Here is a 26,000-nt window from a genome sequence, read left to right as displayed (position 1 = left end):
GGCATTGAAAATACAAGTTCTTTTAACTTAAACGTATGATATCTTAATCGTCAGGAAATTTTGGAAATAAGAGAAAGCAGCAGTCGATTAAATATTAAAATTATTTACACGTTGTCATAAGAAAAAAATCCTGAGATACTAAAAGTGGCATATTCTATAAAAATGTGCTAATTAATTATATTTCCAATAGGAAGTTACGTAATAGTAAGTGATAACTGTTACCTATATGCATGAATAGCACATGGATATCGCATTATCATGATACCACTAATATGTTGCCATCCCAGAAGGCTAAGATTACGTCTCCATTTCCTGTATTTTCACTGCCTTATCTCCATTTTACAACAAAAATACAGCTTACAAAGCAAGTTACTTTACCGCTGTAATAGATAAGATTGAGATGTCTACGTAAGATGTCTTTTAGCAAAGTCAGCAGGAGACATTTAAAAAAAATGTTTTTTTTATATAAAATAAATAATAAATTACCCTGGACAATCAACACAGCGCCATCTAGTCCCACGGTAAGCAAGCTAGGCAGCTGATATATATACATAAATCAACTTGACCGATCAAATAATCATACTTATCAATACAAAAGTCTGTACCATACGAAGAATCTAACCCGTGACCAACAGAAGTAAAGCGGTGTACTAAACCGCTAGACCACCGAGGCCGTCGTATTTATATATATATCAGTATGTAAATATTATTTATATTCTAATTTCATTTAACAGCCAATAAATTACTGCAACATGGCGTCTGTGTGTGTATATGACAGTCGGACTGTCTGTGCGTCCACTGCTGACGGCTGCAGCCGCCGCCAATTCATTGACCAATGCGATATGTATGAGTACAACTGCGACTATGATACTCGTAAGTATACCATTTACTATACAATTTATAAAGGTGGATTTAGACTAGAGAATAAACTGGCTAAGTGCGAATGAGCCTTGTTCATTGAAGATCTCGAACAAAAATTGTGGAATGGTTTATTACACGACTTACTTATTGTTTTTTATGATAACCAGCCAGCCGTTCCAGCGGATGTATTAAAAATCTTTGAAATTCTCGGCTTGTTCTATACTATAACGTTTACATGTCTAATACATGCATTATAATACATATAGATGTTCCTCTTGAATTATTCTATCTATTGCTGAAAACTGCATTATAACTTTCTTACTTTAAAAGATATAAGAGAACTGACATCGTCGTCGAGTTTGTTTTATACTGTATAAAGATTACTAAGTAGATATAATGATAACTGCCAAAAGTTGTATAATATGAGGTACATATAAATATATCTTAACATAGGTATACATAAAACCTATCAATTGTCTAATAGGTACTCATAGTATAATATCCGCCTCTGCTTACTTTTGGACAACGTGGTGTATCCCAGTCCCAACCTAAGAAGAGGTGTGAATTGTTCAGAATTATTTATTTATTTTAATATTAATTAATTAATTCATAATTTAAAAGCCACGCTCGTGTTGGTAGAGCTCATGCAAGTGGCTTCACGATTTTAAATCATGGTCATTAAATGTTGATATGACACGACTTCAATTTTGTGTTTCATTTACTTGATATAGCTGTGTCTTGGTCTTCCTCTCCTCCTCTTTCCTTCAATTATTATTTATTTTCATAGAGAACAAATACGTATAAGTAAATATTCTCGTATCAGCAGTAATAAAAGTATCAACTTATCCTTTACGTAACGTACAGAGGTTAATGCTCTATCATTAAGTTCTTTATTTTATTGTATATTACACTTGTGATGAGGCGATTAATTATAATCTTTATTTTTATGATTATATATTTATAAGGTAATGTACGTTATATTATATAAGGCCTCCTATTCACGATACATCTCGACGTAACTTTTAATCTTTTTAAATTATCGGATGTTTCTCCAATATCGATGTGAACCCTAACAACGTGAATTTCGCAAAAAATCACCAAATAGGATCAATAGGATCTCATATAATATCACTAAGATTAAGATTATATTATTATAAAATTCTCATGTAAACACAGAATAAAAACTTAAAAAAAAAAATTATTATGTCTCCACATTCATTGATTGTATAATATATAAGTAATAATCAAAATTAATTTATACTTAGTTGGTTTATCTACGCTATTAAAATAATTGTCACAATGGGATCATATTGTGAGTCTTGCTTGATTTATTTATTTAAACTGTGCTTTAGTCGTACCGTCAATAATAAGGCTTAAGAAGTCTAGACTGTTCAAAACAAAGATTGGAGTAAAACTAGTAATAACTGAATAGAGCACGAATTAGTCTCATACAGTAATCCATATATTTATTTGTTATCTTTCAGAATATACAACCAAAGTAACAGGCTCATGCAACAGTCACATAACCAACTGTTGATAACAATTTTATTATATATTAAAGTGTTGCAATATTGAAATATATTTGTTTTACCTTTATATTTATATATATACTTTAAGTCATTTATTTTTACTATATTTTAAACACTAACTTTTTAAATTTGAAATGCAATAATCTTTAGCATAATTCACAATAGGTATATTCAATAAGAAACTTCTTCTCCAATAATTAAATTTTAATATATAGGTATGATGTAGACTGAAGTAAGAATTAAAAAAAATTGGACTTTATTACTTTAATTTCAGGTTACTACTTATATACTATTTTGTTTAGTTACAACTTTAGTTGATTCAATCATTCATAATCAGATAAGTAAATAAGGTAATAATGATAATACATACATTAATTAATACAATGTATATAAAAGTAACTACGGTTAATTAACATATATTTTTATCAGAAAAAATAGCTTATACTCCTTTTCAACTACAAATAATATAGTAAAATCGCCAATACATGATGTTATGTATCATTCAAAAACCGACAAGATAAATCAAGGTCATATAAATAAACTGACAGAAAACACTACCAAAATTGTCAATTATGCAATAACGATAAACGTTATAAAGAATGAATCTATAACTGAAATATCTGATAAGAATTCAAGCATTATATTAGAAACTATATGTTGTAATAGACCAATAACTTGGAAAACTACTACTGAAGAGATATTTTCTAATACTATTAATTTAGGATCTTTAGAGACGCCATTGAAAATTAATAATGAAATATCTTCCGCAATCATTACTAAAAATAAGAATATTACTACTCCATATTATACTAAACAAAATACTACATATAGTAATTTGACCACTCTGAATACAACATACAATACTCTACTATATACTAAAGAAAATACTGTAACTACTAATATTACTCCAAAAAATAGTAACCATGAAACACCCGGCAGGACAATGAGTATACAAAACATAAAAACTAATACTGAAGTTGTTTCATTTAATACAACAACAACTCATAATAATACATCAGTTCTGTCTTCATCTGCAAATGAAACTACAACATTTAACTTAAGTACCGATAATATAACGCATGATAATTCCGAAATAGCTAATGAAGTATCTACTACTCGTATATCAAAACCTAAAAAAGAAAATCATACTTTGAAGTTGAGTGCTAATAAAGAAGTTAAAAGAAAATTGTTAAGATGGATCAATACAGTTAATGAATAAATAGCAAGAATGACATATGGTGGCATCCAAGAATTTGCGTCTTTAAAATTGTCAACGATTAGTATCGTAACAATTTGTATTATTTCATGTGAAAATATTGTGGAGTACTATATATACTATACATTCTTGGACTTCTTTATTTTATCAAACATTCTTGTTTTAGCTTTGTATATTAAAATATTTGTTATTAAGATTACAATTATTTTTCTGCAGCTTGCGATAATATTTTAAAATAATTATTTAACTAAATCTGTTTGTTGAAATTGCTATGAATTGTTAATAATATAAATGCTAATGGGTGTATATATAATGTCAGTCTATCTGTCTGTTTGTTACCATTTCGTGAATAAACGGTCGAAAGGAATAGTTTGAAAGCCCAGTGTTGACTATTCGACGACCCTATTACAAGTCCCTGAAAGGTAATACTACGCAAATCTAATAAATGCGTATAAATAACCAACTAAATAAACACAAACTACTAGCTATTGCCCGCAACTCATCGACTTTTTTTATAAGAGGCAGTCTATATCCATCTTTGTGATAAAATCTATCTTTTCGTCAAATTTAATTTTGATATTTTCAGCAGTTTAGTCGTATGAAGGCAACAAATAAGGGACAAGCTTTCCCACTTTTAATATTAATATACTTATTTCTAAGTAATTCACGCAAGAGTAAATGCACAGTTGATATGAATAAAGATTTTATCCTTCTAAATGCATGCACAAACATAATATAATTTATAGAAGAATTCAGTCAAGTTAAACGTATTGTGAATAGTATTTTCAATTGCTTTACAGATTTCGAACAAACAGCGTGTGAAGATAGTACCACAACAGTAACTTATCAAAAAAGTATTGCATCAGGTATCGTACCCGTAGCCGACACAGATTCTAATAGCGATTATCTTAGTAATGCAGTAGTAGAATAAAAAATAAAACATCCCATTTCAGATAAAATTGAATGTTGGCCTCATTGTAATAGACCGAATGCTTGGATAACCACAATCAAAGGGGAAACCAGGGACTTCTTTAGAGTATTGCAGAATAATAAATAACATATCAAATACATGTATTGGTTATTTTATTTTTATTGATTATAATAGAAATCATTCCACTGCGCATCAGATATACCTTATTGCGTGAATTGATGTACGCATCAACCACTAGGTGCACCAGAATACGCATGAAGTCAGATTAATTCGCCTGTAATGATGCATTAACCTAAAGTCAACCACGATGGCTTCCAGAGGGGATCTTGGAGGTAGACCTGCCAGAACATTGCTAGCAATGGAGCCTCTACAATCTTTATTGATTATATAAAATATGTTTTATATTTAGTAAATAAGCAGTCAATCTGATAATCGGTAGGAGGTCTGTTTTTTTTAAGGAAAAAGAAGACAAATATTTGGGGTCGATCTGATTTTTTTAGTTTACTTACAAATTTTTCGATTTTATAGCATTAGTTCAGAAGTGGATACCTATACAATTAGTAACAATAACATTACGTTGTCACATTTCACACTTGTTCATGTCTCCTATACCGTAATAATCATTTTGCGCCAAGTAAGCTAACAAAAATGCGTAAACCATTATGATGTATATAACATGAACAAAAATTTGCTGATGATTTTATTTTATTTTCGCAGTACTTATCTGCATTGTTATAGTGTTTACTATTGTTTTAATTTGTGTCACCCCGTTGTTATGTAGCAATTTAAATTTTATTGACTTGTATTATTGATTAGACATATCACTTTTTATCTAAATATGTCACAGAGTATATAAAATATTAGCAAGCTTCACTCTTTTTTAGCGTTTTTAACAGTTATATAGATAGTAGCATAATAGCAGAATAATATAGATAGTAGCATTTATATAAATTGAGGTAAAACACTTAACTGGAGCATTCAAACGAATATTATAGACTAGCAAGGGTCACAGACTTCGCATAGGTGTGATTGTTGAAATATTTTTAAATAAACTATAACCTATAGCTACTTACTAATAATGTAAGAGGATAATTTTCAAAAAGGTTATTAAATTTATCCACAACAAAACTAAAACAAAAGAATATTTTTTATAATACTAAAGTTTCAATTATAGACTGTTTTCTGTGTATATATGTAATTAAACATTTTAAGAGACATATGTATATGATAATAAAATCATACATTTAATAGCAAATATTTATTAATTCAGTATTGATACAATTTATTTACTTAATAATACTATTTTATTTCATTAAATATATAACTACACTAAATATATTGTATAGAAATAACAATAATAGATAAAATTGGGGAATATGCATATATCACAGTAATAACCCTGGCCAATAATAATAATTATGCATGAAGTGGTCATCATTAACTAAAATATAATTACATATTACGATTCTGCAAATATTTACAATTCTATCATGAAATAGTGCTTCTTTAATAAAATTGTTTACTATCACACAGCATAGCACTATTCGAGCTTTTCCTAAAATAGTTTAAATTGCAATTATAATATACAACCAGAGGCGGATCTACCTAAGGGCTTTTTGGGCTGCAGTCTAGGACCCCGAGGATACAAAGGGCCTCCATACCCACTGAAACGATATTTAGAATATAAGAAAATATCTAGAATGTTAAAAAAGCTATCATAAGGTTAGCAACACTGAGATCAATCAACCTATGCGAGCGCACGTCTATCGAAAGGAATTTCTGGTCGCTTGCTTTTGGTCGGTGTATTTTTTTACTTGAATAATATAATTATGTAGGGCCCTAAGAAGATTTAGCTCAGGGCCCCACAAATTCACGATCCGCCCCTGTATACAAAATATCGTCAACGTCATCCTCATTAGTAGTAGACCTACTTTCTACAGCTACTTATAATTTTTGACTTCTAGCATTTTAGGGTGTTCACTTAGTCTATATTTTATGAGAGGTAGAGTGTAATAAGTCGCTAGGTTTGGTACCTCAGTCAAGCCGTCAAGGTTTCATAGCTGTGTTTCCGTTGTAGGGTAGGTTCAGGTAGTGTAGTTATAAGATAAGAGGCATGATATCTTGGTCCTATGGAATGGCAACGCATGTGTGGTATCACGGGTGTCACATGATGTTCTTTGTAATGTTCATGTATGCTACCACTTACCGTTAGGTAAGCCATATCGCATTACATAAAAAATGTTTTCTCTTCGTCTTATATAGGTATCACACTAGACTTTTATTTCTAATTTACACATGATTGTATATTAATTGTAAATCATAGAATTACACACCAAAAAGTTTATGCCTTTGCAATATCATTACAATTATAATTAACTAGCATTGGTTTATCAGCATCATGAATATCCTTCGGTTTCTTTCTAAATGAATTAATAAAACAATCATCAGCGTATATTCGTCTATCTCCTTTGAAAAATGCTTCTATTTCGGTTAAATCTTTGCGCTCAGTCTCAGGTAAGAAGAGGTATAGGTATATCGTGCCACCTATACCAAACGCAGCATATATGGCAAATGTACCGCTTATGTGGAAAAATGCCTCCAAGTTGTAATTGGTTTTTGTTGCTATGAAGTATATGACGTAACTATACGCGGCTGCAAGGCTGGTGGCCATTCCGCGGCTCCTGAAATGAAATTATTTAGAGCCTTTAATAAACGGTAATATTTTAATTTAGAAACTTATTCACCCTAAAATTATAAATAGAATAGAATAGAATAGAATAGAACAGAACAGAACAGTACAGAACAGAAGAGAATAGAGAAGCATAGAACAGAATAGAATATAATAGAAAATCATTTATTCAAATAAACTTACATTAAAGCACTTTAGAATAGTCATCACATTTTTTTTAATCTACCGCTCATTTGGAAAGCTGTCTCATCACAAGAAGAACGAGCAAGAAACTACTACTACAAGAAAATACTATCTATTCTTCGTTCTTTATTATGAGTACTCTTTTGTGAGTTGGTTGAGCGGAGGTGAATAAAAGATGTGAAAATAGATACTAAATAATAGATAAGGGATCTGGCTTGGAGATAGATATACCTATATACATGATTTACATTGGCGATTACGTACCTGAATGAAAATACTTCTGACAACAGTACCCAAGGAATACCCAAGCTGTTAGTGCAGACTAACAACATAAACAGCACAACAGGTAAAATATCTTTCTTATCCGGGAACGTGCTAAATTCATATGAGAAAACATCTGGAGATAATCTAGTGGTGGCGTAGATGCTAATAGCAAGACAGGAGATGGCATTGCAGAGAAGCGCACTCAAAATCAATTTCCTCTTTCCAATACGTTTGATTATAATTGCAGCGACGATGTTTATTGGTATTAAAATAGCACCGACGAAAACCTGAAAAAGCCGAACAAAGTTGGGTGATAATTAATTAATGGACAAATAATTAAGAGCTCTAATATTTTTTAACTGGATTGGTAAAAAAGGTGGTACAAGATGTGATGGTAACGTAATTTTATGAACAGCACCACGGACACCACTTCATTATGTAAGCACCTACAAGACATAAACAAAATCTCTCATTGTTTACTGAAATTACTGAATAATGAAATTGTTTACTGAAAATGAAGAAAACAATGTATATATACGCTCTAATGTAGCAATACTTCAGAGGAGTAATTTTGGAAATTGAACAAATGGATTTACCGATGCTCTACTGTAATTTTCTCAGAAAGTGGAAGATTTGTTCGTTAGTAGTAGCACAGGTAGTGGTAATAGTTATTTGCTCTTAAAAGTTTTGCTAATAAATACAAAAGAAAAAATAATAATAAAGAGATAAAATTTAAAAATAGTCAAGAAAAAATTTACAAATATTATGCTTACCACAATTACTTTAGAGTCGTATTTCATACCCAACGCTTTACAAAAGTTGACCATATTTGGTCTGATCGGTATGAAGCCACTCATGGAATGGAATAGGAAGTACGCCATTACCAAAAGGAGAGGTTTTGTTGTTTCTTTCACCATCAATATGTATTTAAATTTGTATATAATCTTTCGGAAGAAATTCATTTTCGAATGTTCACAAGCCATTTCAGTTTTTCCTTCTGTGACACATATGACACATTTTTGTATTTCGTCGCCATATTGGATTAACTTATCGAACTCTTCTTTAACGTCCTCTGGATTTACCCAACCTCTGAGACGACAAAGCGATTGCAATGCTTCTTTTTTACGACCTTTCGATAATAACCATACAGGAGTCTCAGGAACCTATAGCGAAATTCAATATTACATTAGATTTTTTATTCTTTTGTAATCCTACATTACACTATGATAATCCTTATACCGATAAGATGTGCAAATTGGTCCACGCATTTATGTTATAGACAAGGTCTTTGTCTTAATATTTTTGTATAGTGAAAATTATTTTTATTATACAGAATTTTCAAACCTATCCATTCCAAATAAAAATAACTATTTTATTTTATTGATTGATGATTCAATATAAGTAACTTGTTGTGTAACTATGCCCATATTGGGTTTAACTTTATTAAAATAATTACTTAATTAAATTACTAATTACGATAACTCATGTAATGAGTATTTAAACAATTGAATAAATATTTAATTAATAATTATATAAATTAACTTTCGAGTATGCATACCAAAATAATGAGAACAACATACAAACAGGACTAGAAGCATAGTGAGCAGCGGAACCACAAGAGCAACAAGAGCAGCTTGTCTCCATGGCAACACTGTTCCCAGCAAGTAAGCCACAAAGATGCCGGTGGATGTAAACCCATTCGTTAGAGTAGTGAGAAACCCTCGAAGTGAAGGGTCACTGAAATTAATACAATATTTATATATATTACCTTTAAATAAATTCAAAGCATCTGTCAAATCATATTTATTGAGCAATATCTATTACACACTAAACGATTACTTGAATGACAAACGTGCATGGCAATAGTAGTTCATGCACGGAATTTTCATTTAATTCTCTAAATATGACTAGAATACACAGTTGCAAAATATCGTATCGTAAATATGACAAATAAAAAGCGAAATCTACGTAAATATTTTTACTTGAATATCAATCAATTTATTCTATTGTAATCTTAATACGACTTAATTTTGTAAATACATATATGTAAACGTAAACGAAATAAACGAAATAAAAAATCGTAAACGATAATAATGTTTTTGTAGAAAAAAATTTAATACATACCACTGACAATATTATCTAATTACACTAATAATGAGTGCGTAGCGATTTCTATGTTGATTATCGCATGCCTCTTACTTGTTACACTGTAATTATTTATATAAAAAAACATCTATTAAAAAGAACACAAGTTTGCTCATTCTTCTTGTGATGAATCTGCATTCCGAATGAGTGGTAGAATCAAAATATGACTATTCAAAAGTGCTTGTAATGTTTATTTGAATAAAGATTATTTCTATTTCTATTTCTATTTCTATGATATATAGACATCATCGAGATACTCAATAAATAAAAATGTATGCGCCGTGCGAGGAATCGAATTATTTGTTATCAGTGTTTAATATTATTGAAGAATTAGTTAGTTTGGAGTCCACATAATAACACATATCATATTAATACCACATGTCTACATTGCTATCAAAACCGTAGATCTGACTACAAATAAAGTTAACAGCAAAATACACGTATACTCATACTGTATTAATCTCCGTTAATTGTTTTATTGTCATTGTCAAGTAATTTATCTGACTGATCCAAATTCCATAATTCGTTACTCATTGAATATTTAACTGTACCTAGAGCAAAACAAGGTTTGACTCATAAGTTGTCAACAATTAAACAACTTTGCTTTGAACAGTATGTTGCATCAATATTAGGATTATCATCATCATCGTCATCATCTGCTTTTTCCTTATCTCATTCATTTGGGGTCGACATAATAATATTTGCTCAATTTAATCAATAGTGGGATTATACTTTATAGAGTTAGGAGTTATTTTGCGGAAGCACATTTCATTAGTTTGGTCATTTTATATTAAAAAAAGGCGTGTTGCCAGTTCTTCTCAATTGAAGTAGTCAGCCATCTCAATGGCAGGAATAATGATAAAAAATATGACGTGTACAAGAGGCCATAAGGTTCTATTGTAATTATTAATTTTCAGCTTGAATGAATTAGTTAAATTCACTATTATTTATCTCATTATTCCGGTAAAGGTGACACTGAAATAAAACGGACAACGGACCCTGCTTAGATTTAAATATAACCAGAGGAATATGGGCATGTCATATGTTGCATTCACATTCGATTCCGTCCAACAAAAAATCATTCAGAATATTTTTTTATTAAGGAGTTTTTTATGAAATCTTTTCCTAGGTTCTTATCTCTATAGAGATCTCTCTCTACAGTTAGCCGCCGATAAGAATTTAAGGATATTCTTAAGAGCGAAGGTTTTTATTTCCTCAGGATAGAGTAGTGTGTACTTTCCAATGGAGATATTTTGTTTAAGCTTGAGTGGGCTACAACCACATAGGATGCGTAGTGGCGTTTTGTCTTCCATTTGGAAAAATCTGCAAATCTTTGTAATACAGTATGATAGTCGAGATTGTCTTTAATGGTATATGTAATAATAGTAGCTGAATGAAACAAAATAATATCAGTTCATTGATTGTTGTTTTATTATCTCATACAATGACATTTCCTTTAAATGTGATCTAAGGTAATCCCACATAAGTAGAACAATAAGGAAATACCTATCAATTGATCTGTTGTCTAGATAACTGTGATCTAAGATTTAAATTTGAACGGCAAATAGTAAACAGATATATTCAAGAGTTGAAGATAATATTGTTTATCATTGTTCAGTGATTTATAAATGATTTTAATCTATCACATGTGCGGGTGAGTATTTTATCGTTTCGTAGTAAATAATGATTGATATGGTCTCCTACAAGCCGCCGTATCAAAACTAAATCTGGTCTCACATTATTAGGTTCAGTCGGACTATTGACCTATGCAACACCGTTCTGATTTCCAATAGTAACCAAGTGTAAACTCGTCAATAAAAAAAAACATTTTTAAAACTTATGTTCATACAATGTAGAAATAGTTTTAAGTTTTTCGTTAATTGTTTTTAAATTTCGTGTTAATACAGATAAATGTTTTAGCTCTTGAAATGTAATATCACGATGTTTGGAATCTTTCCTATTCCTTGTAACACAATATTACATACAATTTAATTGATGTAAGGCATACATAATTTATAAATAAAAGATTTCTTTGTTTATAAATAGCATACATTTTGATTTAACTTCTATGTTTTATTAACTTTGTTATTATCTAATAAAAAATATTTTAATAATTGGCAATGTGTGTTACCGCGAATTGTCTATAATACCATAGATTATATAGGAAGCTTAAATAATCCATGGTATTAGTGAATATATGTACCTATATATACAAAATCGATACAAGCATACTTCGGTAGTAAAATTTTAATAATTAAAGTAAGATTAACAAATAAATAAAACAATACCTTACTTCACCAACATATGTGATTGAAGGCGCTTCCATGATGCCTGTTCCTATACCCAGCAGTGCGTTTGCTATGAAAAGCGATGGTACATTCCAGGCATAGTGCATCAGTAACCAGGCTACCACGTGGGGGATATTTACTAGAAATAAGGCACGTTTCCGACCGAAGTAATCCAGTAGTGGACCGGAGAATAGACTTCCAAATGGTTGGCATAGAAATGCCATGCTTCCTGCAAAGTAAAAAGTAATCATTATATTAATCACCTTAGACAATTCACACAGCGCCATCTAGTCGCAAGCTAAGTAAAGCTTCTGTTATACGTATTAAATAACTGGTATAAATATTTAAATACCTGTATTTGTATACACAGAATACACACTGACTGATACAAACAATCATACTCATGAATACAATTGTTTGTACCGCCCGAAGAATCGAACCGGAAGTAAAGCGATGTACTAAGCCACTAGACCACCGAGGCCCTCAATAAGTAAGTAATATAGTCAATATCACAAAAATATATTTCTATTTATTTTATTAAGAGCGTCGTACACTAGTGGTCTACTACCCAAACAAACAGGCCTCAAAGTTCGTGAGTTCGAATCTGGTCAGTGCCAAAAACTTTGTGTCAATTTATCTTTCTAGTCATGATATCAAATAAAATTAATCCGAATAACGGCAGTAGAATTGCCTACTATGTTTGATATATCTTATTAATATTATAAACGCGAAAGTTTGTGAGTATGGATGATTGTTGCTCTTTCACGCAATAACTACTGAACGGATTTTGATAAAACTTTACAGTAATATAGCTTATATATCAGAATAACACATAGGCTATAAATTTCACACGGGTGAAACCGGGTACGGGTAACGGGTACAGGTAGTAATATCATAATAATATTCTTGATCAAGTATTGCTTTTATACTAACAGTTTGTATTAATTGTGACTAACCTATTTGATATTATATTCATGAAGGTTCAGCCTTGACGCTATCTTATAAATATTTAATTTTAATTGGTATGAATTGTTCCTAAATATAATATTCTTTATAATAGATACGAAGCGCCTGTATGTATTGTTATAGAAATAAAGCAAATTTCTGTGTATTAAATATCTATCATACGCAGGTACAGCATAGTGTCGGTTAACGTCTGGCTGTACTCAACACTTTGTGGTTTTTGTAATATGAGACTATATATATTTCAAAGCCCTCGATAAGAAATATACATATGTATTATGTATACAACAAACAACTATCACATAGTTTTCTTAAAAGTTACGAAATTTTTAATCGTAAGATTTTTTATGCATTTCTTTTATATAACAAGAACTTGACTTATTGAACTTTACTTGCCTTGATATTAGTAAAGTTATTTATCGACAGAGAATCATTGTAGTTACATAGTTTATAAAGTATTTTAATTATTCCTGAAATTAATTTTTAAATAAAAAAGAAATATTGAAACATTTTTTACATAACTGATATTACAAGCTCTACCTGTTGAAAAGTGTTACATGAACATTATTGACCACACATTAACTATCTATGAAAATGAATTGTTATTAAAGTATTTAATATTGAACAAAGTCTAAATTGATATAAAGAAGTCAAAAATTACCGCCGTTTATTGTTATATATAAACGGCAGTGATAACATTATTCTATGATATAACATCGGTATTTTTGGTATATAAGCACTTGTGTGTCAGTATATCCAATGGGACATAACAATCACATGCGGTTGTGACATTTGAAGATGGCCATTTATAGATGGTGTTTTATCAAACGACAATCTTCTTTACACAGTATAAAAGAAGTCTTTTAAGGTTCTGTCCAAAAACTCTATAGCGCATTACATATAATCAATGTCTATTTTATATAAAAAGCTTATATCTTTATCAAGAATATACTACGCAACGACTTTTAATGCAGTTTTAGCAATAGATAGAGTGATTCAAGAAGAAGGTTTATATGTATAATACGTATTATAGAACAGAACAAGCCGTGAAATTCAAACATATTGTAATTAAAAGTAGATAAAAGGTTGTATAAAAGTATCTGTTTTATTGAAACTTGAAACGAAGAAACTTTTTTAGGTTATAATCTAAATATATTTCCTTTATTTGGTCAATTTCATTATACCACGCTAGTACATAAATATGGCATCAAAACAAAGCCTGAAAACACAACTACAACGAAAGAATGAATTAACAAAATTGAGGTAGTGATGGTTTCACTAAATATTGTACAGATATAAGCTATACCTATGTATTTGTTAGAAGGTAAAACGTTAACGAAATTACGCTATTCATTAAAATATATAATCACAAAATGAACCTGTGTGCGTGTATTACTGTGTGTGTGCGTAAATCCATGCGATTAAACCTAAAGTTGAGCGGCATCATTTTGTAATAGTCCTCTTAACTATCTATGAAAATGAATTGTTATTATTGTTATTAAAGTATTTAATATTGAACAAAGTCTAAATTGATATAAAGAAGCGAAAAGTTACCGCCATTGTTATCGGCAGTGATAACATTATTCTATGATATAACACATACACTTGTGTGTCAGTCATAACAATCACCGGTTGTGACATTTGAAGATGGCCATTTATAGATGGTGATCAAACGACAATCTTCTTTACACAGTATAAAATGAAGTCGTTTCCGCAGTCTATTTGCTTATATCTTTTATACTACGCAACGACTTTTAATGCAGTTTTAGCAATAGATAGAGTGATTCAAGAGGAAGGTCTATATGTATAATACGTATTATAGTACAGAACAAGCCGTGAAATTCAAACATCTGACGGATCTGTACAACGAAAGAATGAATTAACAAAATTGAGGTAGCGATGGTTTCACTAAATATTGTACAGATATAAGCTATACCTATGTATTTGTTAGAGATTAACGAAATTACGCTTCACACTTATAGTTTATATAGAAGAAAACTTTTGAGGAATTGATATATGTATTATACATACAATACACTAAATTAATGAATAAAAACAATACACACATAAGTACGTATTTGATACAACACGCATAGAAGACAATATAATTTTTGACAATAGAACCTTAATAATATTCATAGTTATAATTTTAATTAATTACAGTTGAATTTCGACCATTAGATGACAACTAGTATTGAAAATAAGTAATTAAAAATGTTTCAAATTGCTATTGTGATAAAGTACAAAAGTGTTAACATAGTATTATTGGTGAGTGTACTAATATAATAACAAGATAATATTGTGACATAAACCATATCTGTATTTATACCACAGACATAGATAAAGATAAATGATGCAAGCACCTCAATTTGTATGAACATTAAATGTGTGACCATTGAAGTGCTTGTCTATTACTTGTCTTAATATTACAGAAGCTATTTATTGACAGATTTTTTTTTCGGATTACTCTAATGCTGTTGTCCGCAACTGGCCTTTAATCTGAGGGCACAGCTAGGGGTTCGAACCTCGGCTCAGGCGGTCGTAATTTCGATGCCCGTTTGAATTGGATGGGGGATCGATCGGTCGATCAATACCCCTGTATTGACAGAAGATCATTTTTAGTACTGAATCGGAAGGATAGATGATGTCGTGGATGAAGATTCCGAGGTGGGACAGCAGGTACATAGGATGAGTGGATTTATAAATAAATGACACTTTCCAATTGTAATCTACTAATTGCGTATACTTTATTAAATTAAGTATATAGTAGATAGTATAATGAAAATGGTTTCAGAACACTGTATTATTATTTATACTGAACAATTGAATTTCAATATCGATTTAATTTTGTACTTTTTTGTACTGTTATTTTATGTAAAACGTAAACAAGACTAAACGAATGTCAATATGAATTATTCTTCCATTGACCTCAAAATATGGAATTAATACGTTGCGTGTAAAAAGTCGCGAATTCTGCAGTCATTAAATCGGAATTAGTTTTTTTTATGTAATTGGAATGGCATTCAAGGTAACTTGGTGTCTGATGGTAAGCTGTAACCATGTCAAATAAAAAAACAATATCTATGTTCTGGTCGGAGTTATTATTTTTATGCAACGGGACTGGCAAGTAAGCTATTCCCGTTATATAAAAAGTACCCTCTTCTTGAGCTTGTGCTATTTCAAGAGTTTTTATTTTATAGGACTAAGGTATCATACCTCTGTACTGTATGAAATCTAGCACACGTACTACAAGTAAAAGTATTGACGCGAACAGTACATATATACGGTTGTACACGACTTCTATGTATATATGATGACAGCCTCGGTGGTCCAGCAGTATAGCACACTACTTTCATTCCTTTGGTCGCGGGTTTGTTTCCTTGCACGGTACAAACATTTCATTGGTCTGATTGTTTGTGTCGCTCTATATATATTAATTATGTATTTGCAAAAAAGTAGTAGTACCCATAACACAAGCTCTAGCTCTACCGTGGAACTAGATTGCGCTATGTTAATTGTCCAGGGTTATTTATTATTATTATTATGTAAATGAAGTAAGCTGTTGGCCTGCCTGATAGTGTCACATATATACATGAACTGCACCATTTGACGCTAATGCTATTTTAAGGATTTAAAACTGTTGACACAAACAATACATACGGATGTACATAACTTCTATTTATATATGTATAAGTATGTATTCATATCTATGTGTATACCTTTACTGGTGATTTAGGTTATCGCAACCAATTAGATAACTCTTAACTAAAACCTATGTAAACACTAGTATTATTAAATATTGATGTATCAAACATTACGGTGCTAAGTAAGTGAATGTACACTAGATTTCAGATAAGTTTTTTCCATAAAACAACATAGCCATAGTTATAGACATATGGAATTTGTATGGTATTATTTTATACCATGATAATGGAAATCAATTGGGTATATGACCCATCTGATGGTAAACAGTTACCGTAGTGGACGCCTGAAAACTACTGGTGTCACTGTGCAATAAATCTATCTATCTAACTATCTAAAAATAGATAGACTTTGTATATGTCTTAAAATGTGATATTGGGCGTAATTACTGGTGAAGGAAATTATTTATAATATATAGAATATACAGAGAAAGCACCCAGACCAAACAAACAATCATACTTATGAATATATGTTTATACTCGTACTTTTCGACCATTGGACGCAAAGCGGTGTGGTAGTTTAGCATTACACCAGCCAGATCGTCAACATTGTTAAATATAAATTTATTATAGGAATTATAATTAATCTAATATCAATTTAAAGTTAACCTTTAAAACGGAACCATTTTTATTATTCTTAACTAGTTATAAAGTACTCAAGATCGCGTGGATTCAATAATTCTTCTTATTCAACCTTTATCATCAGATACGACTACAGTTTGTAAGCAAATCCTTAGTAAAAAAAATGTTTATACTAACCAAACCAGGACGCCTGTTTCTTATTGAGGCTTAGGCCCTCCTTTGCATCTAATACTTCAGGTAATACCATTGTTACAAAGCTGATCGACATGCCCAGTCCGATCAGTAAGAAGTCCAATGCGAGACACGCCAACACCTGCAGTAAATGAATATAATTAAAGTCAATGATGTTTTGAGTATTTAGAATATGGAAATAATCTTATATATAAAGTTATCGTGTCTCGAAGTTAGTTACCATAGTCCTTCGAAATGGCTTGACTGGTTTTTATGAAATTTTATATGCATATTCTATAGGTCTTAGAATCGACTACTGTCTATTTTTCATACCCCTAAGTGATAAGGGGACAACCCTTATCACTTAGGGGTATGAAAAATACCCCTTTTCTGGGCAAAATGTATTTTTTTTTTTGGGGCTTAAATAATATATATAACCCTAAATGTTCTTATTTTTTTTAATATTGAATTTTATTTATATGGCAATTGGTAAGCTAGTAATAATATAAGTGGTTAAGCAGTGCAGAGCGTTATTTCCGATGGTTGCGGGTTTAGATAGACACAAATATTTTGATACATGTGTATGATTGTTTGCATTGGTTTGTATCTCTCTGTGGGAATATTATACATGCTTTACAAAAATATATTATGATTATTAACTAATACAAATCTATCAGTTATCTACTGCCCTAGAAACTACAACTTTCACTAAGTTTTATATAAAATATGTATCCATTCACAGATCTACCTACTAGGTAAATAAAATTGCAAAGAAACCATGATCAGTTCACTCCAAGTCTACATATAGACCTACATAAATTTCTTTATTCCCATAATTACATAATGGTTAATTCCTAATCAATTCACTATATACATAAATAAACAAATATTATAACGTTAACATAAAAATACCTTGAATCCAAAGACGTCCATACAAAGAATCTGATGAGTAAATGTACGGAAGTTTGTACTTGTGATCTCACGATTTTATATGTTTGTTATAATGAAGGTGATTATTATATATTTATTTATTTAATCATATAGCTCATCTACTCTTTTAAAGAATAATAAAAAATTACCAGAAGAAGACTACATAAGGTATTTATGATTACATTAGAACTTATGTATTTGTTTGAGAACAGTCATATAATTTGTGATAACGTGATAAATTCCTGGTAAATTTGTCACGTTGGCCTAACTGACGTGACCTCATGTTCAACTTATCATCCACTGCTAGTGTCCCGCCAGCGTATTCCGATATCAGATATCTCCAACGGGTGCACCATCCCATTATCATCAATTAAAAAAAACATACCTGTGATAATACAACTCTCCATCTGCTCACTGGTTTCCGTCCTGGATCAACTTGTTCACTCATATTAAAAAAGTTCTGGCAACTATTTAATGAAACATTTACAGTTTCACAAATAAACGTCCATTTAGGCAAGAAGGAGTATATATATTTTAATGGAAATATTCTTTAATAAAATATATTACGCACAGTTTTCATTTTGCGTATGTCTATTATACTTCACTGTTACATCTATAATATTTATAAGGACATTTTATCTGTTATTGTCTACACAGTATTAATAAATATGTACTAATAAATTACAAGCAATGCTGATAAATTGAAACTTAAGCGAATAAATGGTACGTAGGTAATTATGGAATAATAAACATTTAACACTTATCTAGTATTAACATTATGTATATATATATATATATATTCTATGTAATCGGAATGGCAAACAAGATTGCCCACTTGATGGTAAGTGGTAACCGTCGCCTATATACATGAACAGCACTTGGGACATCACATTATTGTGTGAAACCCGTTATGCCGCTCAAGCGTTGCTATTCTGGAGGACTACGTTGTCATGCCCCGTGTCCTGTAATTCAGTAATTCTTATTTTCATTTGTACGCATAAGACAAGTTATATTCAAATATACACTGGAAAATGTAAGCATTTTAAGTGGCTATTTAATTTTATGGCTTATTTTACCATAATTGTGTCAGTCGATAATTATTCTGTCTACCCCATTTGGGAGTACAATAGTGACGTTAGCCATTTATTTTTAACTCTACAGCCGGTTTACGATTAACGGTGGGATTACACGGAAATAAACAATCGCTAATACTGATAATGTAATCTTATATAGTGAAAGAAACGACGATAAAATTATATTGTATTATTATAAATGTTATAAACTAACAAACTATTCAAATGAAAATTATATAAATAGTAATGTAATTGTAATTGTTTACTGGGAAATGTGTTAATTAACGATGCTAACGATTTTTATAATTATATACATATGCTTACTGTGTGAATTTCACGATTCATATTCTACTTAATTTATAATATTGTGTCTGATTACCTGAAAATGATTACCGTACCCTATGGACGCCTGTCCATAGGGTACGGTAATCATTTACCGATGGATGGGCCCTATGCTTGTTTGCGACCGTCGTAGTTTATAATTATATTTTACTAGTTTAACCCGCTACAATAAAAAATTACTAGTTTAAATATATTTTTTATGAACCAATTTAAATAAAAGGGACAGAAAATTTTAAGTACATTACATTTATTTTATTTTAATACCATATAAAGAAAACTGCAAAGGTTTGTTGCGAAAAATACTGTGTATAAGGCACTATTGTTTCCTACATAATTATCTCTTTATCTATCTACGTTATATATGTCTCGGTTATTATTTTGCTCGGAAAAGAACGTCAGTACCTAAGGTTGAACCTTAACCTAGTTTGGAAGGCAGACCAGTTTATATTACGTTATTGGGAAGTGTTCCTTTGCATCACTTTACTTCATTTTGTTACTACATAGTATTTTTTATCTGATTACTATTTGTATGTATAATAATAATAATATCTTTGAACAACTCACACAGGGCCATCTAGTTTCAAGCTAAGCAGAGTTTGTGTTATGGGTACTAGACAATGAATCATAGATACATTTTATGTGAAAATATTACATATTTTTTCCTACGAATATGTTACATACATAAATACATATTATACATTTATTTTTTCTGCATACTAATATATAGTATATTACATTATAATTAAACAACTTAATGGAATAAATTACTCGATACTCTAATTTCATATAATTAGGAAACTATTATCAGTGTAATAAGTAATATATGCGATAAGTGCTTCAAATATTTGAAGATCATTATAAATAACTGTATATATATTGTATAATATAATATATTATACAATAAATATATAGTTGTTTATGTTTGTATCGCGATTGAGCTAAATTTTCAGCCAGAAACATAGACTTTATTTAAAAAACAAAATTAGTCATCCCTAGAAGAAGCTATGTACCCGTGTGAAGCCATGGCAAGTCGCTAGTTAGTCATAGACTGCAAAAGTAGCGTCAAAAGTATAGTGCGTAGTCAAAAGTAAGTAGCGTCAAATAATAGTGTCAAAAGTAACGTCTGTGTGTTTTCTAAGTATATATATATATAAATAAATAATATCTAAGTATATATATTAGTTGTCTAGTACACACAAGCCCTGCTTACCATGGGTCTAGATGGTGCTGTATTTATTGTCCAGGGTTATTTAATTATTTATTATTTATCAAATATATATATATATAACTTTACATAGCATAAAATAGAATCATAAAATGAATTAGATCTTTTAAACTACACAACGGATTTGAATGCAGATGTATAAGCTATATTACTGTAAAGTTTCATCAAAATCATAACAAACATTCATCCATCCATCCATCCATCCACACTCACAAAATTTCACGTTTCTGATGTAAGAAGTAAGATATCCTTTCTCGATAAATACATTTTACACATTTTTGATTTAATTCGAAAAAAAGTTTCTGAGATTAGAACGTGCAATCAAACAAACAATCAGACTATTCTTTTTTTCTCTTTATAATGATATATTTACTAGTATTATAAAGTCATACTAGTATCTACAGATAGCATTATAGTCACGTAGATCAAAAGTTAGAGATCAATTACATTGGATAACCAATAACCTTATCAATGGTTTGCCATCAATTGATTGATGCACGCGAATAAGGTTTACGGCACTGAACCACGAATATAAAAAAATTAATAACCTTTTCAATCACTAACCTTCAAGTCATGCACATACCTCTTCATAATTTCAAACTTTATTCAATACTAGCGATATCTTCAGGCATTTACACTAGTGTAATTATATATTTTATATAATATAACTATTTTTTATTTTTATTTTTATCGGCTATAATTTAGATGAAAATATAAAAAAATGTTTTTTTTTAATATTGAATATTTTTTGTTATGACAAAAATAATTAAATATTTCTTGTTCATGATATCATTTGTAACAGAACTAAAATATTTCTCTTTAATTAAAAATCTTTCAAAATGGGATTAATAACGAGGTAACCACTCACTACTAAAAGTGGAAAATAAATAATTTCAATCCACATTAATAGAAACAATTTTTAACTTTAACTTATGTTATATGTTAACCTTCGCATCATCACTTATTACTTATGTATCTTTAGTAAGTTTTACGAAATATTTCATAAACGTTATTAATGTTAAAATCTATTACTTAGTATAATATACACCTATGTTTTAAATTTTGTTCTAAATTTAAACCTAGATGTCAGGCACATAATAAATTTGAACGAAGTTTTTTTGTCACTCGAATATATTTTAAATTTAGAATAAAAACTGAAAAGTCACGTCTATGTCACATAAATGAGCAGAGTCGAGCGAACCGATCGGCGGTCATCAGGCCGCGACACTGATTGACCGACATGCCGATATGGTTTAATGAAGCTAAATTAATATGTAGTAACCATGAATAAAATATTATTTAGTTATCGAATTTCTAAATGTATAATATTAATAATTTTAAACATTTAGGCGACATTAATATTTATATGTAGACATGCATGCGTTCCTTGTGCTTAGTGGTATTTCTGACTTTTCTTTTTTCTGCTCAACTTATTATCGTAATCGTAAATTAATCGTAATTATATACGACAGTGGGTTAAATAGTGAATAAGCATCTATAATAGGTTATCAAATGCAAAAAGATTTTTCAAACATGAATTTTCGGAGACTGATGTCATCATATATTAAAATTATATGAACATAATTTAAAGTGAATCAACAACTCTCAAACGACTTAAAAAGGAAGTAGTTTCATTGCTTCTGACTTTCTTATGTATTAAGTTTACTCCAGAGATGCTTCAACTAATTTTCTCTTCAATAATGTAATTTTCTAAGAAACAAGATTTTATTGTATGTTTCAATGAAGACCGTTCTGAGTCTCATACGGGTACAACCTGTATAGTACTGTATACCTTAGTCTCTTGTAGCTCTTTTTTGTTATCTTGGAGATAAATAAAGAATTGTTTATATAATAGAACATAATATTTTTAGGACCATTCACACAGCGCCATCTAGTCCCAAGCTAAGCAGAGTTTGTGTTATGGTTACTAAACAACTGATAAAATACATACATATACTTTTTTTTGTAAATACATATTTAATACATATATAGAAAATACCCAGACCGATACAAACAATCATACTCATGAATACAAATGTCTGTACCGTGCGAGGAATCGAACTCGCGACCATCGGACGTAAAGCGTTAGACCAACGAGGTCGTCATTGTTATATACTTAAAAAAAATTACAGTGAAGTTGAATCAAGTACGAAGTCATGATGTGAATGACAACAATTGAGGGTCTTAACATAATCAAATTATGACATGATAACCATAGACACTTTACAAGTAGATACACGTCGGTTGCTAGAAACTTTAATATGTTAATTTGTAAGACATTATAAATACAATTAACTCTGCCTATACGTGAACGCAAAAAGATAAATATAATGTTTTGCTCAATAAGATGTAAAAGGCGCCTAATAAAGTTCATTCGTTCATGGTTTTATTTGCTTGCTCTAAAATATAAGGCGCTATTTTTATTGTACTGTTTATTCACTAAAATTAAATGCCTTGCTGATAATGATTTTGATTTTATCTATGGCTGATGTTTCTTTATATAATTGGAATGGGAAACAAGTCCATGACCGTGACGGCCTACTTCATGGTAAGTGGTAACCATCGGCTACATACATGAATAGCGTATATATAACAAGTAACAGCTGTTAGCATTCATGTTTTACCATTCCAGAGGATACTATGACGTTGCCTTTTCACTTTTTGACATCTAAGTTCTCGTGTCATGACGAGCAGCACTCTCCTGATCTTCGGCAGCCGCTAATTTTTCCTTAATATATTAGTTGGTATCAGTATTAGCACAAAAATATTCTCCTAGTTCCCATTATATAGGTACTACAACTTTCTACGTTTCATGATGTATGTGTTTCACGTACAATTTATATTAAAGTAGCTAGCCGCCCCGGCTTCGCACGGGTGTACATGTATACATACATACATATAAAACTTCCTCTTGAATCAATCTATCTATTGCTAAAAACTGCATAAAAATCCATTGCGTAGTTTAAAAGATCTAAGCGAACAGACAACGGAAACAACTACTATGTAAAGATTTTTTTTATTCTTTCGCTTTTTCCATCGTCTTTACTGTTATAGCTAATAAAATTTACTTATTATTCATAAATATTAACAATTTGGGATAACAAAATAAAAGAATTATGTATTATTTTTTAATTACATATGTATTTACACGTAAAATATGTTTATGTGTGTTACATAAAAATTTAACTTATAACTAAGTAGTTATAAATTGTGTATTTGGTGAAATATCTACATGCATAGTAACTAGTAGTCGACAGAATGTCATATTATTTTATAGTAGCTATTTAACTACCCGCGGTTTTTCTGTTTTCTTGAGTCAAATTGTAATATATAATTATATTATATTATATAATTACGAAGATCCGTTTAGCCGTTTAGTCATTCAAAGGCAATAGACACACTTACGCATTTGTAATAATTTACAATCGATATTAATGTTTTGACAGTCATTCAAAAGAGCAAGACACAAGATTTTTGCTCATTCTTCTGAGTTTCTTTGAGCCTATGTTCCGAATGAGTGGTAGAGTAAAAAAAATATGACTATTCGAAAGTGCTTGTATTGAGTTTATTTGAATAAAGCTTATTTCTATTTATACCATCTCATATTCATTGTGTAGGATTTTTTAATTGCAATTTTCATAGACTTTACAGATATTTCAGCAATTAAAATATGTCTCTATAAGTTATCTGATCACATAACTTTTTAAAAGTTAATAATTACATTTTTTAAATTATAGTGCAATGTGCAATACGCTTTCCCAGTATGACTTAATAAGTCAGTTTTTGATATTTTATAATTTTCATTTGATAATTACAAAAACATATTTAAAATGTATATAATTTTTAAGACCACTAGAGATAGATATATGTAGATACTGGATATTCAATATCGACTCTATTCAATTAAAATATTCGATATACGAATTGAATTTATGCAAAAAATTAAGTAATATGACTACTTCAGTACAATTATATTTAATTACATTCATACGATTTAAAATGCTAATATTTATAATAAATAATTATTACTATACAATAAATCCATTTCTTATTCTCATCATGTTTTGTGAACACTATGTAAATTTTATTTTTATGTGTCTAAAAGATTATTTTTTTAGATGGATGAATATATCGTAAAGTTATTTATTATTGTTACTTTAAAGTATTGTAATTTTAGAATTGATAATATTAATGATTTCTAGATTACAAATACAATAAAATAAAATATGAGCAAATGTAATTCACGACGCTGTTGTATATTACAGCAATTACTTAGTTTTACCCCATTATCTATAAAAACTATTTACAAGCCTCTTATAACTATAATAGATTTTATGACTTTAATAAAATATATAAGGACTTATGATGGTTTTATGAATAAGTAGATATAGTACTTGATTTCCATTATTCGCCTTATTAGATGTTACATTGTTATTTATAATGAAAATGTGTTCTTTATATTAAGAATAAGTTACAAGGAAAAAAAGAAAATATAACAGTATAAAAAGTATTTCTTCCAAAATAAATGAACAAATATACCGAAGCATGGTAAAAACTCTTAAAAAACAATTTTTGTTATTTATCAGCGCCTGCGCCTGATTTCATTGTCAGATGACGGAGGAGCAGATGTCGTTGTCGTTGTTGTTGTAGTAGTTGTAGTGGTCGTGGCTGGATCCAGACCTTTAATCTCGAAAGGTCCACGGAACAAAGGTCGGAACAATCTCAAGAAGCTTTGATAGCGGACTGCTGAATTCTGGAAATTAACAATTACAATTTTAAATGTAATCCGTATCAAAAAAAATACTCAAACTGTAGATGAGAACCATCTCGATCTCGTCAACATTCAAACAAATAAATAATAGGCGTCATAGTAGGTCTGTTTGTTTAGGAGTTACGATGCTACAGAC

At 30.0% G+C, this 26,000-nt stretch overlaps 2 protein-coding genes across 2 annotated transcripts; one reads left to right on the top strand and one right to left on the bottom strand.

Moving 5' to 3' along the window:
* Positions 1–272: 272 nt before the first annotated feature.
* On the top strand, positions 273–4,663 carry LOC131852123 (uncharacterized). The gene is made up of 3 exons (XM_059202760.1): positions 273–314; positions 735–873; positions 4,560–4,663. The coding sequence occupies exons 1-3, from the start codon at positions 273–275 to the stop codon at positions 4,661–4,663; spliced, it is 285 nt and encodes a 94-aa protein (XP_059058743.1).
* A 1,192-nt stretch (positions 4,664–5,855) lies between these two features.
* On the bottom strand, positions 5,856–19,157 carry LOC131852114 (facilitated trehalose transporter Tret1-like). The gene is made up of 7 exons (XM_059202746.1): positions 18,839–19,157; positions 17,530–17,665; positions 12,107–12,335; positions 9,254–9,410; positions 8,447–8,836; positions 7,674–7,960; positions 5,856–7,218 (listed from the first exon to the last, which is right to left on the bottom strand). The coding sequence occupies exons 1-7, from the start codon at positions 18,899–18,901 to the stop codon at positions 6,879–6,881; spliced, it is 1,602 nt and encodes a 533-aa protein (XP_059058729.1). The 5' UTR covers positions 18,902–19,157; the 3' UTR covers positions 5,856–6,878.
* Between the last annotated feature and the right edge of the window lie 6,843 nt (positions 19,158–26,000).

The sequence above is a fragment of the Achroia grisella genome, unplaced genomic scaffold, assembly GCF_030625045.1.
Source record: "Achroia grisella isolate CSIRO2021 unplaced genomic scaffold, CSIRO_AGI_Agris_v1 utg840, whole genome shotgun sequence".
Classification (NCBI taxonomy): domain Eukaryota; kingdom Metazoa; phylum Arthropoda; class Insecta; order Lepidoptera; family Pyralidae; genus Achroia; species Achroia grisella.
Note: the sequence above shows the minus strand (reverse complement) of the source record. Positions and strands in the feature narration are given on the sequence as shown.